Genomic DNA, 17603 nt, shown 5'->3' with positions numbered 1-17603 from the left:
CCATGTTAACCAGATTTAGTTGTTGCTGCTGAAACCTACGGCCTGGGAAGTAGGTTGTCTGTTTGTTAAATGTTGGTGAATGGACTCCCAGTGGCTCTGCTCTGTTTCTCTGCCTCAAGTCTGCTACTTAACCAGCTGCTAAGGGCTGTTTGGTGGATAAATTCAGATATTTGAGCCTTTAGGGGTTTAAATTCAGAGTTTTCATTCCTTCCACAGATTGGTAATAATAACTTAATCTTTGTTTACTTCACTGAATCTCAAAGAAACATTTTTGGCCTGCTGTCGTCTTTCAGGTGTTATCCGTCGGCCATCTTTGTTCTCTGCCACCATGCCGACCACCACTGTGGGGAGGAAGCTGGATTTGTCCAAACTGACAGACGAAGAGGCCAGACACGTGTGGGAAGTCGTTCAGAGAGACTTCGACCTGCGGAAGAAGGAGGAGGACCGGCTCGGGTAAATTCACAAATTAATTCTGATTATTAGTGACCAGTGGAGGAAACTACTAGCTAAGAAGCTAGCTGCGCTAATGCCAAAGCACTAATCATAAGCATTAGCTATGCTGACGCTAAACTGTTATGACAACATGGTATTTAGCTGAAGCTCATGCTAAAGCGCTAAATTCTTCCATAATCAAAGACACAACATAAATATAAACTTCTGAATAATTAAAAATTCTTAAGTCAATAATCAAAACTTCAAACAAACTTTATTCAACAAAACAGCCAAGAATATTATTGCTGGAAAACTTTACTTTAGTTGAAGCTAAGTGTGCTAAATGTCTTCAAAGTTACCAAAACTGCTTAATATAAAATGAGTTATGCTGTCAGCGGGTTGGTGGACGTGTTTCCATCATCACTAATTATTTTAGGTTAATTAGTTATTTAGTTTTCAGCAGCTGTTGACAGGAATACAGTCGATTAGCATCACATTATTTAACTGGTTCAACTCTTTGAGGAGAACACGACTTCTCTGACTGCATCGTGTGAAGTGGAAAGTTTGGTGGAGGGAGGATCTTGGGGCTCGGCTGTGGTTCAGGAGTTTAGCCTTTTACCAACCCAAGACGTGTTGAGTTGGTAAAAGGTGACGGCTCACTTCCTGTTCCAACATGTGCGAACATGTTTAGAATGATTTAGAACAGAAATCTGAACCAAGCCTTCCTGTCCAACATCAGTGTCTGACCTCATTAAAATGAAAATAAACAAATCCCCCTAATCAAACTCCTGACTGTCTGGAAGGTTGCTGAAGCTAAGAAATATTAAACCTTAAGAAGGAATAAATAGCCAGACGACTGAGGGCTTCGCTAATGTTATCATCTTCACTTCTGTGACCTCTGACCTCTGGAACCATTCTGGATCCAGGATTCACCTCCCAAAATAGACAGAGGGGCGGGGCCAGCAGAGGACCTCACTGTCAGCCATTTTGTTAGCGGTCCTGGCTAGCGCTCTGCTGCAGTTATTTGCTTCCATCTGAATGTTTGTTCCTGTGAAGCTGCTGCTGTTTCTTCCTCTGCGGTTCTGAACCGGTTCTGATCTTCATGTGGTTTCCACATAAAAGTGTCCAAACCTCAGCAATGAAAACCAAATATGTTGGTTCACAGTTTGAAATATTTTTGTTGTTCTTTGGTGAGAGAAATAAAAAGCAACAGGAGGCAAAACATTTCCTTATTTTTCTGTTTTGAACAGAACCAAACAGGTTCTGCTCGGCCCACAGTGACAGAAAGTACAGTGACAGTCTGATTCTGTCAGACTGAAACATCAGGAGGAATTATTGGAGTTTAATAAGATTCAAAATAACCACAGAAACATTTAACATGAACATTTCCTTCATCATCATCACTTTTATAATATTAATCAGTGATCTGACCCGATTCCTCCAAACGGACCCAGACCAATCAACCCCGGAGCTCTGTCAGCTGAAGGGTGTACTTACTTCTGTCATGACTTCATGCTCACAGAAAACGTTTCTTATTTTAATCACCTGTGGCCTGAAAGGCTCATAAAACATGGATCTTCAGAACCTCGATGATTTCTGGTTTCATAGCCATAATTTCCTCACGGCGTTGAAACTTTATTCATTTACTTTCATAAAACAGGAACTGCTCCGCCATGTTTACGAGGAACGCCATAAAAATGGTGAAGAACTATTTTTTATGGTGTTTGTCATAAAAATATAACAAACCGATTATACTGTAACAGCTTTATTTTTGTATGAAAACCTTCCATGAAATAAAACCCGTTTCAGTTCGTGGGACCAGAATCGGCTCTGATGGTGAAGATTAATCCTGTTTTTCTGGGAGAAACCATCAGTTCTGCCGTGATGCTGATAAGAGGAGAAGCTGCAGCGAAGCCAGCCGTTTCTGAGAGCCTGGGTTTGTTTGGAAGTTGGGATCGTAAAACTGTCAGTCAGGCAGAGTAAAGAAACCGTCTGGCTGCTGGTCCAGATTCCTCAGGTCTGTGAGGCAGAAACTGCAGTTAATCACAAACAGCAGAAACATGGAGGCTGGTCAGGGTTCAAACGTCTGAAAGCAGAAACTAGTTCACATACCATGAAGTTAAATCTTTATTTCACCAAAGAAAATTAGAAATGTAACTTTTTGGTACAATTTATCATCTAAAGAACCCAGTGGCCTCAGTTATCAGCCAGACTGGTTCCAGTTCTGGAGCTTCAAACTGAATTCAGCCGTTTTCACATTTATGAGTCGTATTTCACCAAGTTTTCATTCATTCATTAATGTCACAGTTTCAAACTAACTACTTAGTTTAAAGATAAATATTAAGTTAACCTTTAGCTTCGAGCTAAATGATTAGCCCAGAGCTACATATGTAGCTCAGGGTTAGCGAAGCTAGCTGTGTAGTTAGCGGTGGCTAAACCCATCGTTGCTCTTTTCACTCAGTGAGTTTATTTCATCGGTCAGTTAAACTCTCTAGAACAGATGAAATGAGCATCTAAACGGCGTTTTGTCGCGACCTCCAGAGCGGGAACCAGATCCCATCCTGAGCTCCTCCTGGTGGCTTCGTTGCTTTCTGCTCTGAAACCGTGGGAGGAAATCCTGCGCTCCAGATTTGTGGGATTTGGAGTTTAATAGTACTGAGAATTTTCAGCTAATTTTACTTTTAAATCATTCAGAGTTTAAACCAAAGCAGCTGTGTGTGTGATGGGTTGAGGGATCCTGAACCATGTCCCACTGATCCCAGTGATATGGGCTGTAATTTAACCAGTATGCTCCAAACAAAAGCCTTCAATAAGTAATAAAACTCCCCTGTTCCTTCAGGAATACTTTCTTATTCCCGTTTCTCAGCCGGGACATTTGGGGCTTGTTATCTGAATAGTTTCCTCTCCGCTGCAGCCAGCGTCTCTCTGAGGGAGGCTTTAACTTCTCCACCAATCAGGCGCTTTACTTTCAGCGCTGCAGCAGAAAACATTCGGCTGGAGGCGGTGAAGTCATCCAGCACCAGAACGGCTGCAGGACGGTGCAAAGATAAAGAGGCTTTTTTACACGTTTTCTGCTCTGCAGTTTCTCTGTAAACTTGATTGATTGTTGAAGGAGTGAAAACAACGTAATCCCACTTCTTCCCAGAAAAACTCTTCCTCTGCCTTTCATCAACTCTTATTTGTTAGAAAAATAAGTGAAAGGATAATCTGCAGTCGTCCAGTTTGTTTATTCAGCTGTAAAAGCTGCGATCAGGAAACTCACTCTGCCTTCATGTCTGCAGTTTGGAAGAATTCAACAGTTTGGAGGAAATGTTTGCTTTCCCTGGTTGAGTTGTGCTGGACACTGTTAGCGTAGCTTAGCATCATGCTAGGCTCAGCCCTGTGGAATAAACCCACTGAGATGAAGCTACTTTTCACTCCGGGGTTCCATGGGGCAGTTCTGAGCAGTCAGTATCTGAGATCGACCTCACTGCAGAGAATCATGGATCCAAACTAAACCCTGCACAAAGCAGAGACAATTTAAGAGAGTTTAAGTCAATCAAACCAACTAAAATTCTATTGTTACTTTTTTGGAGTTTAATGTTTTCATTGTTTACATAAAGTATTTCAAAGTTCAGATGAAAACTGAATTATGTAACGTTGATATTTCACTAATGGAAAAGGTTGGGATCATGATTGAGCCACTGCAGTATGGCTGTTGTCCAAACTGTGAGTTAGATACTGACTGCTCATGACTAATCCAATAACCCAACAAAAGCAAACTGAGTTTTGACTGAAAACATGGAGACATCAGGATTTGTTGTTGAAGCTTCTGGTTGTTTTCCAGCGAACTGAAGAGTAAAATAGAGAAAGACGACGCCAAGCGGGAGCTGCTGGGGAGCCGGAGCAGCCTGGCCGAGTCCTACTGCATCCGCTGCCTTCAGCCCTTCAGGTTCCTGCTCAACGTCAAGCGTCAGTGTTTGGACTGCCAGCTTCACGTCTGCCGCTCCTGCAGCCGCTTCAGCAGGAGGGAGCAGGGCTGGCTGTGTGAGTCCTGCCACCTGGCCAGGTAAAACGCTCCAGCTGGAACCTCCTGGTTCTGTTCCCCTCAGCTCAGCATTCAGATGTCATTGTTGAGCTTTCTGACTCTGATTTGTCAAAGTTTCTCAGAAATCACTGAGAACAAACTGAAGTTTCATATCAAGGCAGATTTCTGCAGCTCATTGAACATCCATGATTTACCGTCTCCCGACCCGTCTTTATGGTCCCGGCTGTTCTCTACGGGTCGATGCCTCTCGTCTCTGTTTGCTGCACAGCTGAGACTCTAACTGGGAAATTATCTGGAGCTTCATACCAGAGACGTTTGTTTTAATGTTTTAATGTTTTGACCTGAGGCTGAGCATCATGACGTACAATCAGTCAGTGACACCATGTTACAGCTTCACGTTTCCTGGATGACATCATCAGCTGTTGGCTAGCACTGTTGCCATGGTTACACATCATAATGATTAGCAATTGTCTACAAAGAGATAAACCAGAGCTAATGTAATAGAGCTACTAAAACATGTTTAAGCTAAAAAAAAAACTAATTTTCTAATCTAGGGAATAATTAAAGATTAAAAGTTAGCTTTGTTTGCAGAGTTCAGTTAGCTTAGCTATTTAGCACAACTTATGTAGCTTAGCTTTGATAAAGAGCTTAGCTGTCTTTGAACTTGAATTTATTGAATTTGAGGGTCAGTGAATATTAATAAATCTACAATATTTCTGCAAATACACCAGATTTAGCAAGATGCTAATTTCCATCTGTAGCTGCATTAAACAAACACAAAGTCACATTAACACAATACCATAACAATAACAACAAATAAAATCAACAATTACATCTGATTTAAAATACCAAAGGTTTAATCTTAGCATTTACATGATAGCAGTAATTTAGCTTATGGACTTAAGCTTCATGCTATCAGATTCTAGCTTAGCTTTTTGAGGAAATTTGTTTAGCTGCTAACAGTAGATGACCTGGTTTATGTGGTTAGCATTATGAGCTATTAGCTAGTTGCTATTAGCAATTAGCCTCTTTTCAATTTATTGAGTTTTAGCATACTAATATAATCTAAATTAGCTTTTCAGTTTAGCTAGCTATGAGTTAAACAGCTTAAGCTAGTGGAAGCTAAAGCCAGCTATGTGTTTGAGGTTTATTGTTGTATTAAATATTTTAGAAACACACTGGGATGTTTAAGAATACAAAAATATTCTTTACTATTTCTCTGTTTACAGTTTGTGCAGAATGTTGAAGGATATAACTGCCTAAATGTAACAAATTTGCATACATAGCGTTTTAACGACGTTTCTGTGTCGTTGTCCTGATGTCTGCAGCTGTGAGCAGATCCTGGTTTTTTTCAGGATGAATTAAAAGCACATGACTGACATCCTGGTTCCTCCTTACGTAACGCGTTCGGCTCACTCTGCAGTCATAAAAATGAATACATTTAGTTCCTTCCAGCTCCATCATGCTATTGTTTTCTGAAATGTTGCACCAGCAGTTCACGGCTCCATTTCTCCCCCAGAAACTTCCAGAAATGCTGGTTTTGTGTTTCTAATGCTGGTTTTTCCTCCAGGGTTCTGAAGATCGGTACGTTGGAGTGGTACCATCAGAACGTCCGGGCCCGATTCAAGCGCTTCGGCAGTGCCAAGGTGATGCGATCTCTGTTTAAGAGGCTGAGCGGGGAACACAGCCGCTCCCACGGCGACCCCACAGGTCAGAGCTCCACTAATCTGCTCTACAGGAAACTCAGCCAAAGACCGACTTAAAATCTTTGTTCCAAAATCTGCATGAAGTGAGTAAACATGTGACCACTTGACTCTAAAAACACTTAGCTAAAAGATTAAGCTCCCACTGATTCACTAAACCTGCTCAGAGGTTAAACAGTGTGGCTGCTGAATGGCTGCCAGGTCCAAGATGGCCGCATGAGGAGGGAAATAATCTAAAACCACAAGAGTGTTATAACGGCCTTCAGAGGAAACGTGAACAAATGACCATCTGTTTCACTTCTCCCTCTGGAAGCCCTGAGGAGTTGCTGCTGGTCAAAAGTTCAATCTGCCGCAGCCAGAGAGCTCGGACGTGGAGTCAGGGAAGTCTGTTTGAGCCGAGCAGGAGAAATCCCCAGAAAATGAACGGCTTCGCTGAGAGTCAGCAGCTGCAAACTGTCAGGAAGCTGCCAGGAAAAAATGTGAAGTGAACTCCCACTGAGCCCAGTCAACTGTATTATCAGTGGTGGGAACATTTCTGCTAATCTGCTCATAGCGTAGCTAACTGTTCATGTAGCGCTTTAGTATTATGCAAATGTTGAAAATGTTTTGCACATTTAGCTTCCCCTAAACTCTAAATCACTCATTTATTGGGCTGTTTAATAAACTGTCAGATGAACGAAGTTTGACATCCATGTTGGAGTTTTGGTTCTCAACTGTTCTTAAATGTTTCATTCATGCTCTTATTCTGAAAGGAGTGAAGCTTCATTTCCTCTCCTCACATTCTATTTTTTCTTCTAAGAAACTTTATTGAGCAAAAGGCAACGAACGAACAGCCAGGGCTGATCATTAAATAAGTATGAAAAGTTCAGATGTGTCTTGGTATCAACATGAACACAGCGCGTTAGCATCAGTGTTAGCGCGTTAGCATCAGTGTTAGCATCAGTGTTAGCGCATTAGCATCAGTGCATCAATGATGTTAAAGACTCTGAACCTCTCAGCTGCTGCAGCAACCAGTTATCAGATTTATGGAGAATTATTTCCCCCATTTCACTTGGTTGGGTTGGATAATTTTGTGTTGATGCTTTTTCACACATCTGTATTTCTTTAGCAAGAACAAAAAATAAAATACTTTTTTAGGTTGAATTAAGGTTGTTTTGTTATAAAATATTTGGTTGATGGAAGGATAAATGCATCGTTTCATGCCACCAAACCTCCTTCAGTCAAACTGGGCAAACTGGGAGGAATGATTTTCACACAACAGATTTTATCACTGTAGAAGTGAGTCAGTCTGTAATTAAACTACTTTGCTTTTAGCTTCATCCTTTAATTTGTCACACATCTGTTGGTTAAAACATTCGGTCTTCTAACAGTAACTCAGCAGGAAAAGCCAGATGTGACACAGGGATTTAATCTCCATTTTTCCTGTTTTTCTCATCCGTCTCACCACAGCTGCTCTTCAGCTCTCGGACTCTCAGGCTTTCTGCCCTCAACAACCAACAGGTGGCCTTCGCACTTCCTGTTTGCTCCTAAAAACACCAGAATCACAGATATTACTGTGGAAGAAATCTTCACTTCATGTTCATTTTAAAACTCAAAAGTTTGTATTCTGCTTTTTCTCGCTCTGTGTCAGCATTACTCTACACAGACCTGTTGCCATGGCAACTGACAGACAGCAGCTCAACCAGCAGATAAAGCAGAGATACGTTCAAACCTTTCAGGGGAATCAACACCAAACAACGAACGTTTCCCACACAAAACAGAACATCCAGTCTGTTAGATTAAGCTGTCAGGCTCGATGTTTTTATTGTCATTATTAATATATTTTCACATGTTTTCACCTGAACACAGCGGCGGTTGATTAGCTGATTTAACCTCCTGCTCTACTGATGACTTGCTGTGCAGGTTGTCCTGTTTTAGTGCTGAAGGAACCGAAACACACCGAACTGGGCAGCATGTCCGGTTTATCGGAGCCAATAGCAGCTAGCAACAGTTAGCCTAGCATAACTAACTCACTGATCACTTTTTCAATACATCAAAACTTTTTCCTCACCTGTTAAATATGAAACCTTTGAACCTTGTTGTCTGTGGCGTCGCAGGGTTGGATTAACGGGTCAGAGGAGGTCAGTCCTGGTCCTGGACGGCCGGAGTCCCGCAGCTCTAGAGTCTCCTGGTCCAACACGCCTGTAGACGAACTCTGTTACATCAGCCGCATTTATGCCTTTGTGGTGTTTATTGAGCAACAAATTCTGATAATTAGAGTGGATAAATGGAGTATTGTAAAGGTAATGAATGTTTCAGATCAGATGGGTTTTATTTGTATGGAGGTAATTTAGTTCCAGAACTTTGATAGAAATGGAGCTTCAGTGTCTCTTTATAGTGACAGATTTTCTCATTAAAATAAAATATATAAAATGTCGTAACAGTAGAAATAAAGTCTGAGGGAACTCTTTGTTTTGTTCAGAAGTGTTAATCTCAGAGGAATGATGTTTTTCATGAAGATGATAAACAGATTCAGAGACTCGAGTTTCATGAAGCTGCATTCAGAACATGCTAACCGGTTCTGGTGGGTCTGGGTTTATTACAGCTGAAAGCGTTTTGATCCACAGCAGAGAGAGACTCCTGCTGACGCTGAGTCACCGGCTGGCTCTCTGCGCCGAGCTGCAGCAGCAGGCCTTGTAATCTTCCTCACATGTCTCTGATTTGTGGGCCGGGCTCAGCGGAGCGAAGAGGAGCAGGCAGAAAGTTCTCATGTTCTCTGAGGAATGCAGCCTTATGATGATTATTATGAAACTATCATAAAAGCTAACAGAACCAGAACCGGCTCCGCATCACATGCTACGACTCATGTGACCATCTGGATTAAATTCAACACACACACACACACACACACACACACGCAGACACACACAGGGAGTGTTGCTCTGCGGTCCGCCGGGCCCTCAGAGCTCGGAGGGAGTCCTGCTGTTAGCCCTGCTGTTAGCGTAGCCTGCTAACAGCTTCATGTTGTCATCATGACTTCATGTAGAAATGACTCTTTAACCTGATGATCTGTCAGGATAATAAAACTTGATGTTACTCTTTATTACTGCAGGACTTGTCAGGTTATTAAGAAGTTTCTAATAATTTCTATTTGTGAGTTTAATCACAGCTAATATGGCTGTGACCTCACTTCCTGTTCCTGCCTGTTTCTTCCTGTTTCTGCTTCCAGAGCACCCAGAGTTTGACACCTGCAGCGAACCGGAGCACCACAGTGAGTCCATGTTCTCCTGTGGTTTTATTAAAACTCGTCTTTTCCAACCAGGTAGGAAGGATTTATGGTCATAGAGTTCATGTTTATTTGTTTATGCAGTTTGATTTTCTTTATGACTCAAAATTTATTCAAGTCCATCAAACGTTATGAAGCAACAGCAGAAAGATGGAATAAATATTTTCTGTTATTAAACGTTTGAGCTTCACATTTAATCTCCTGCAGAAACAGAAACAGAGAAAGTTTTATTCTCTAATATTTTCCATCGATAAGATGAGTTTTCCAGGCTGATCCAGTCCAACAGAACCGGGCCAGAGACAGGACATATTTATTTATGATGGAGCCGATCCTGTATCTGATTCTGGATCAGAACCTGGGTCAGAACATTTTTCTGCTCTCTCTGGTTCTGGCTGAGAGGAGCTGAAATAAACCGTCAGGTTTGTTCCGATGCTCAACGCAGAGAGGCTGCAGGACAAGCAGTCATGATCAGTTCTGGGTGAAAAGCTCTCCAGGCAGAGACGAAACATGAGTTTTATACCAAAACCTGGAGATGTTCTGGTTCTGGTTCTGGTTCTGGTTCTGCTGCAGAATCTTCTGCATGTTCTCCAAACAGCTTCTTTTGCTGAGAGTTCACAAGCATTTAATAAAACATAATCAGCAGAGAACCACAGAACCACCACAAAACTTTGTTATGTAACCATGGCAACCAGGTGTTTTTCCAACTTTGAGCTATCTGATTAGCATCTTGAACGCTAAAATAACCCCTGAACTCTGACCCCAGTTGAACAGGAGGCTTCATGGATGCAGAGCAGGATCGGTTCCCAGACTCCAACGTCTCTCTGATCAAACAGTTAAAGAGCAAAAGCAAAGGAGGTGGATTAGCAGAGCTAGCTAACAGCTGATGAGGTCATCCAGGATCTTCCTGTGGAATGTCTTCTCCACTGCCTTAATACTGATGTGTTAGCATGTTAGCATGAGACTGTTAAACAGCAGCAGTCTTCAGTCAGAGGCCTCTTCAGATTTGTTGAACACTGACTGCTACTGGAGAATCTCCTCCATGTTTGGATGAAAAGATGAGGAGTTATTGTTCATTAAGCTGTTAGCAGTTAGCCGCAGCTATCAGTCATTAGTTGTTAGCAGTTAGCTGTGTAGTAAAGTCCAGCTGAACCTTCAGGTCTAAATATTAAAGCGGTTCTGCTGCAGTCCAGCGGGTCGGGAACAGAACGGAATTAGTTAAGATGTCTGTCTGTCTGTCTGTCTCTCTCTCTCTCTCTCTCTCTGTCTGTCTCTCTCTCTCTCTCTCTGTCTCTCTCTGTCTGTCTGTCTGTCTCTCTCTCTGTCTCTCTCTGTCTCTCTCTCTGTCTGTCTGTCTGTCTGTCTGTCTGTCTGTCTGTCTGTCTGTCTGTCAGCAGGTGTCTATGAGGATCTCAGTCTGGATGTTTCTGACTCTCCGGTCCTGCAGGTATCGGCCGTTTCACCTGGTTGTTCTTGGTGCTGCTGATGTTTGATAATAATCACTAATGATGGAAGAACCACATTAATCTGAAACTGGATATTTTTCTGTTTCTCCATCCTGAATGATGATGATGATGATGATGATGAAGAAGGCCAAACGGCGGCTGACTGTTGATCCCGTGGATTTCGTCCTCGGCTTCGATTACTCTGCAGACTCCAGGCCTCGGGACGATCAGGTGGCGGATCAGACACCAGTACTCCCAGTACCAGCACCAGTGATGATGTCGCTGCTGATCCCAGTGACACATCATCACTGTGATCACAAACCTGAAATTTGTGATGATGAGAAAAAGTTTCTGTTCTCCATGTTGAAGGAGGAACGGCGGCCATTTTCCCCAGACTAACGTCTGAGTCTCAATGGTCTGCAGGTCTCCGGGGTTCTGGACGCCGGTGACCCGACGCTGGCTGGGGCCGACATGGAGGACGATTTCCACCAGAACCTCCAGCAGGACAACCGGAGTCTGGACCTGGAGATGCACAGTCAGCATGGTGAGGTCCCAGTTTGGTCCAGTTTAATCCAGTTTGACCCATTTGGACCCAGTTTGGTCCCAGTTTGAGAGCAGAGCTCCACTTCAGACTCTACAGGCTCAGCCAGCAGGTCAAAGGTCATGACAGGACTCCTCTGTGTGTCCAGATGAAATGGTTTTTGCGGAGACCCGGACCGTCCCGTCCCGCTCCGTGTCCCGGCTCAGCTACTCGTCTTGCGGCAGCGGCAGCATCATCCTGCGGGGCGGCAGCAGCTTCCTGCCCAGCCTGGACGACTCCGAGGCCGAGGACGACCTTTGCCCCCGGGTGCCGGCGTACCTGTCCCACCCGGACCCCGGCTGCCACACGTCTCAGGAGAGCCTGAGCTCAGCCGGCGCGGCGCCGCAGGTCCAGTATTCCTCCAGCAGATGGAGCCGATCAGTTTGATCACCAATAAATCCTGTTTGGTTTTACAGGCTGTTGTTCCTCATCATTGTGAGTTTTTCAGAGTTTAGGCTCCGTATATAATCACAGCCCACAGAGCGACGACACGCCTTCAACCTTAAAATCTGTTTCACAACCTTTGAACTCTTCATGTTTGCCACGTTTTTCCCATGAACCTCGACGATCTTATGTGACAAACCAAAAGAAACTGTGAAACTGAAGGGACATCAGACACGTTTATGTTCATTTACTGTTAAAAGTTTAATCCACAAATCTGCTGATAGCAGAGCTAATGTGTCATTTACTGTTTTTCTAACTTTAAAAATGTTTAGCACACTTAGCTTCCCTTAAGTTCATTTCCAGATAAACTCTAAAGTGATAATTTAGTTGGTTGTTTTGTAAACATTTAGTTAAATTAAGTTCAACATTTTTGTTGCGGTTTTAGCTTTTGATTGTTCAGTTTGTCAAATAATTAGATGTTTATATTCATGCTCTTATTTTGAAGATGTTTACGTTGCAGCTCCATTTCCTCTGATCATTTTCAACGTTCTGCTTCCAACACATGTTGGCTGTCAACATAGTTGGATTTAGCACTTTAGCGTTAGCTCCTGCTAAAGACCCGGTTGGGAAAGTGCTTTCCGCTCTAGCTGCGTTAGGGTTTCCAGTTATCTTGTGGAAATCTGATCAGAGGAAACCAGAGCTAAACTTTTATACCACCAAGCTTCATGTCTGGTTGAAGCTTTGACCCGGTTGGGTGATCGAACAGGATCCAGTCCGGTTCTGGAGCAGAAAAATCAGGAAAACATGAAGTTTCTGGAACGTTCTCCCCAAAACCCAACATTCACCTCAGTGACAATCTGTGGGTTTTCCTTATAGCCGCTAAAACAGAAACTGGATCAATTTCTTCATTTCTCAGTTTTGCTTAACCACCAACTGGTAACAGACCGAATACTCATTTAGAGTTCTGGTTCTGGTTTTGGTCGGAGGCGGAGGTGTCGGCTGTTTACTGAGCATCTAAAGGTGTTTGGATTCCTTGAAGACTTGCATCAGCAAACAGATTTCCCACATCGTGTTACAGTTAACAAGCTGGACCTGGATCACAGGCGGCCCGGCGCTCTGATGAAGACGAGGCAGCTGCTGCTGGAGTCGTGACATCAGCGTCTGTTTGTGGCTCACAGCGACCCGACCCGACCCGTCAGCGCTGCTCATGAGAAACAGATCAACGCCTGACATCACGACACCCTCAGGTTCATCCAAACACCCAATAATGCACACAGTGCTGTAACCATGGGAACCGAGCTGCACACGGGTCACAGATGGAGTCAACAGCAGCCTTAAAGGTCACCTGAAGGTCACCGACTCGGCTGATATATTCTGACATCGCGGAGACCCAAACAGGATGCTGGGAAACATCCAGACATGTGGCCGTCAGGCAGCAGCGTTGGGCCGCCGACGCCTCCAGGGTTTCCTCAGACGACCTTCAGGGGCCGCCGGCGGAGACGTTTCTGTTGAAACCTGAGATGTGAAACCAGAAAAACCCAAACAGACGAGGGCAACGCTAAACGAGAGAAACCATGAAAAACCAAACACTAAACACCAGGAGGCCGATTACAGGACGGTTAAATACTGACTCAGCAGGTCTAAACTAGTCAGGAGAACCTGGACCCGGTTGAACCTACAGTTCGACTGTCAGGTCTGAGGTTTCTGGGCCTGGAGGAATCGTTGGCTATTTCCCACCTATTGGTCCGGCAGACCCGGTTCTACTGGATTGACAACATGAAGCTGTTAGCGGTTCTTCCTTCTTCACCAGATGGAAACAAGATGGCGGCGTCAGATTTTAGTGTTGGAGGATTTCTCTTTAGTGTTTGGCTGAAGACCAGGAGACATTTCTGCTGCTAGCGCTAGGCTAACATGTTAGCTTTGGTTGGATTTACCCAGAATGCCCTGCACTGTAGTCACACATTCAAAATGAGCCAGAGTTGAATTCTGCTTCTCCATGTCTGGTTCTGGTTCTGGCTCTGGTTCTGGTTCTGGTTCTGGCTCTGGTTCTGGTTCTGGCTCTGGTTCTGGTTCTGGTTCTGGCTCTGGTTCTGGCTCTGGTTCTGGTTCTGGTTCTGGTTCTGGCTCTGGTTCTGGTTCTGGCTCTGGTTCTGGTTCTGGTTCTGGTTCTGGTTCTGGTTCTGGTTCTGGTCTGTCAGTTTGACCCAGTATTGTGTCGTGGTGCCAAAGCTTCAGTGATTATTTCCCACCAGCAGGATTTAAAGTCTCGTCTCTAAACGCCTGGATGCGTTTCTCTGATCAGAGACACTTTGAAACCGGCTTTATGTGGCTCTGGATGCTCAGGTCAGAGGTCAGAGGTCAGCCTGATGTCTACTTTACAGCTGGAACAGCTGAAGCTGTGTGTTGACTCTAGATCTAAAACTCTAGATCTAAAACTCTAGATCTATAACTCTAGATCTATAACTCTAGATCTAAAACTCTAGATCTATAACTCTAGATCTATAACTCTAGATCGTTCTTCTTTAGGTCCAAAATAATAACTTCGATTAACTTTTAGTTTGATGGGTTCAGGTCAGCCTGAAGGTTCTCCAGGGTTTCCCGGTCCGGTTCTGATGGGTTCTGTAAGCGTGTTTAAGCTGTACAGAAACGTCAGTATTCTCCTCATCCTGCATAACTTTAAGTTTCGTCCTGCTTTCCGCAGATCGGTGACCTGAACAAGCGAATGTCGGCCATTGAGACGCTGCTGAGCTGCTTGGAGCAGAAAGTGACGCCGGCTAACAGGAAGGTAAACGCTTGTTGCCTGGTAACCGGCTTTATATAATCAGTACGCAGCTATAAATGCCAGCACACTGCTGGTTCCTGTTTGGCTGTTAAATGTTAGAGGAGACAGTAATGAAACTTTCTCTAAATGAATGGAAAATGTTTTAAATTGTGATAGAAGTGGCTGCGCTGCCCCCTGGTGGCCGTTCACAGGAGCAGCACTCAGACCTCCGGACTGCTGCAGTTGTCTTGTTCTTGTTGTCCGGCTCTAATCAGGAGACATTTTCTAAAATTGAAGCTCTAACGATCTGAACTCGTCTGGTTTAACTTCAAACAGAACATCTAAAGGTTCTGCTCTGGTTCTCTGCTGCGGTTCTGATCCGATTCACATCCAGAAAACATCTGGATTTAAAACATCTCTGCAGATTAATAATCGTCTAGTTCTCGCCTCGTCTTAATGGAAATTACGAACAGTTAAATTCAGGTGTTTCAGTGTAAAAATAAAAACTTTATGTTTTATGAAATAGTGACTTCAGTTCTGCATCCAGCTGCTTCAACTTCATTTATTTACTTTACGTTATTTTAGTTTACATTATTTCTTTCTTTAAATTCATTTTTTTAATGTTATTTCATGTTTTATTTATTTAATTTACTTTTATTTTCCTTTATTGATTTATTTATTTTATTAATGTATTTAATTTATTTAATCCAAATTTATTTTTAATTTACATAATTCCAGGTTTTAAATTTCATTTTTATATAAATATGATTTAATTAAGTAGTTGTATTTTGTTTTATTTTGTTGCTGTTTGTGCAGATGTTGGCTGAATGTCACCGAAACACATTTTATAAATTATTTTTATGATGATTTATCATCAAATTCTGTATTTTTATTGATATAAAATCAGTTAAACCCAGAGTCTGGGTTCTGGGTTCTGTTCTGGTTCTGCAGGACATCAGAACCGCCCAGAGTCCGTCTCCTCCTCGTCTTCCTCAGTGGGATGAAGAGGAGCTGGAGGAGCAGCAGCTCCGGCTGAAGCTGCAGCAGCTGACCCACAACATCAGCGACCAGAGCCTGAGCTCTGAGGAGGACGAGGCGGGCGGAACCAGGACCAGGACCAGAACCGGGCTGGAGGAGGACCTGAAGGTTTGATCGGCTCCAGACGGAGAACATCCGTCGTCGTGACGTTTGTTTCCTCTCGTTTCTCTGACAGTAAAACAGAAAACAAAGCAGCAGTGAAATGTTCTGCTGGTCCACCAGTAAAACCAGTTCAGCCCAGTATCCAACCAGCTCCTGTCTCACCTTTAGTTTTTAGAAAAAATTACAGATTGAGACACTTAAAAAAGTTTTATGCCCAAAGTCATAAAACTTTGGGCATAAAGTTTTATGCCCAAGTTTATGCTCAGAAAAACTTTATTGATCCAAAAGGGAAATTAAAAAACTTTAAATACAAAATAAAATCCAGTTTATTAATGCTGGAACTGTTTAACTGTTTCCTGATGTGTTTCTGCTGTTTCTCCTGCAGGCCGGCCGTCTCACACTGAGCCCCGACACCAAGCAGCGCCCCCCGCTGGAGCCGCCCAGAACCGCCAGCAGAGGCTCCGCCTCCTTACTGCTGGAGCTGGAGGACAGAGTGGCTCAGGCGGCCGCCGAGGTGCAGAGCGCCCAGAGCCAGGTCCGAACGGGTCAAAACGGGTCAGAATGGGTCAGAACCAGGTCAGAACCAGATAAAAACTGGTCTGAACCAGTCAGAACCGGATCAGAACATGTCAGAATGGGTCAGAACCAGATAAAAACAGGTAAGAACCAGGTCAGAATGGGTCAGAACCAGTCAGGACCGGGTCAGAACGTGTCAGAATGGGTCAGAACCAGTCATAACCGGGTCAGAACGTGTCAGAATGGGTCAGAACCAGTCAAAACCGGGTCAGAACGTGTCAGAATGGGTCAGAATGGGTCAGAACCAGATAAAAACAGGTAAGAACCAGTCAGAACCAGTCAGGACCGGGTCAGAACCAGTTAGGACCGGGTCAGAACCAGTCAGGACCGGGTCAGAACGTGTCAGAATGGGTCAGAATTGGGACAGAACCAGGTCACAGCTCTGCTTAAACCCGGATCCACTAATGAAGCCGTTTCTCCTCAGGTTTCCTACATCGAGGACCGGATCGCTGCACTGAGCACCGCTGGAGGTCCAGTTGACCGCAGGAGGATGGTAAGGTCACTGAAGGTCACAAAGTCTTTGCTGCTAATCAGATTAGAAAAAGCAGAACGTTACTGATGTGTTTGAAATCAGTTGTACCTGTCCAGGTGACCTGTCCTGTGACCTGTCCTGTGACCTGTCCTGTGACCTGTCCATGTGACCTGTCCAAGTGACCTGTCCAGTGACCTGTCCTGTGACCTGTCCAAGTGACCTGTCCTGTGACCTGTCCTGTGACCTGTCCATGTGACCTGTCCATGTGACCTGTCCAAGTGACCTGTCCAGTGACCTGTCCTGTGACCTGTCCTGTGACCTGTCCATGTGACCTGTCCAAGTGACCTGTCCAGTGACCTGTCCTGTGACCTGTCCTGTGACCTGTCCATGTGACCTGTCCATGTGACCTGTCCATGTGACCTGTCCTGTGACCTGTCCATGTGACCTGTCCATGTGACCTGTCCATGTGACCTGTCTTGTGACCTGTCCTGTGACCTGTCCTATGACCTGTCCATGTGACCTGTCCTATGACCTGTCCATGTGACCTGTCCAGTGACCTGTCCTGTGACCTGTCCTGTGACCTGTCCATGTGACCTGTCCTGTGACCTGTCCAGTGACCTGTCCATGTGACCTGTCCATGTGACCTGTCCATGTGACCTGTCCTATGACCTGTCCATGTGACCTGTCCTATGACCTGTCCATGTGACCTGTCCTGTGACCTGTCCTGTGACCTGTCCATGTGACCTGTCCAAGTGACCTGTCCAGTGACCTGTCCTATGACCTGTCCATGTGACCTGTCCTGTGACCTGTCCTGTGACCTG

At 44.2% G+C, this 17603-nt stretch overlaps 1 protein-coding gene across 11 annotated transcripts in view; it reads left to right on the top strand.

The window, feature by feature from the left end:
* The window catches only part of mlphb (melanophilin b), a 43734-nt gene that overhangs the window by 22552 nt on the left and 3579 nt on the right, over positions 1-17603 (top strand). For 2 of the 11 annotated variants that reach the window (XM_044132554.1, XM_044132555.1), the window contains 12 exons: positions 294-453; positions 4259-4480; positions 6030-6169; positions 9371-9463; positions 10819-10871; positions 11014-11127; positions 11293-11413; positions 11559-11797; positions 14535-14618; positions 15546-15740; positions 16120-16269; positions 16735-16803. In XM_044132554.1, coding sequence (XP_043988489.1) covers positions 329-453; positions 4259-4480; positions 6030-6169; positions 9371-9463; positions 10819-10871; positions 11014-11127; positions 11293-11413; positions 11559-11797; positions 14535-14618; positions 15546-15740; positions 16120-16269; positions 16735-16803 — 1605 coding nt within the window. In that variant the 5' untranslated portion in view covers positions 294-328. Of the gene's footprint in view, positions 1-293; positions 454-4258; positions 4481-6029; positions 6170-9370; positions 9464-10818; positions 10872-11013; positions 11128-11292; positions 11414-11558; positions 11798-14534; positions 14619-15545; positions 15741-16119; positions 16311-16734; positions 16804-17603 lie in introns of all 11 variants that reach the window. The other 9 variants (XR_006372203.1, XM_044132562.1, XM_044132563.1 and 6 more) reach the window with 9 other exon arrangements.

Source organism: Gambusia affinis, linkage group LG11 (genome assembly GCF_019740435.1).
Source record: "Gambusia affinis linkage group LG11, SWU_Gaff_1.0, whole genome shotgun sequence".
NCBI classification, from domain to species: Eukaryota; Metazoa; Chordata; class Actinopteri; order Cyprinodontiformes; family Poeciliidae; genus Gambusia; species Gambusia affinis.
This window is presented reverse-complemented; position numbering and strand designations above follow the sequence as displayed.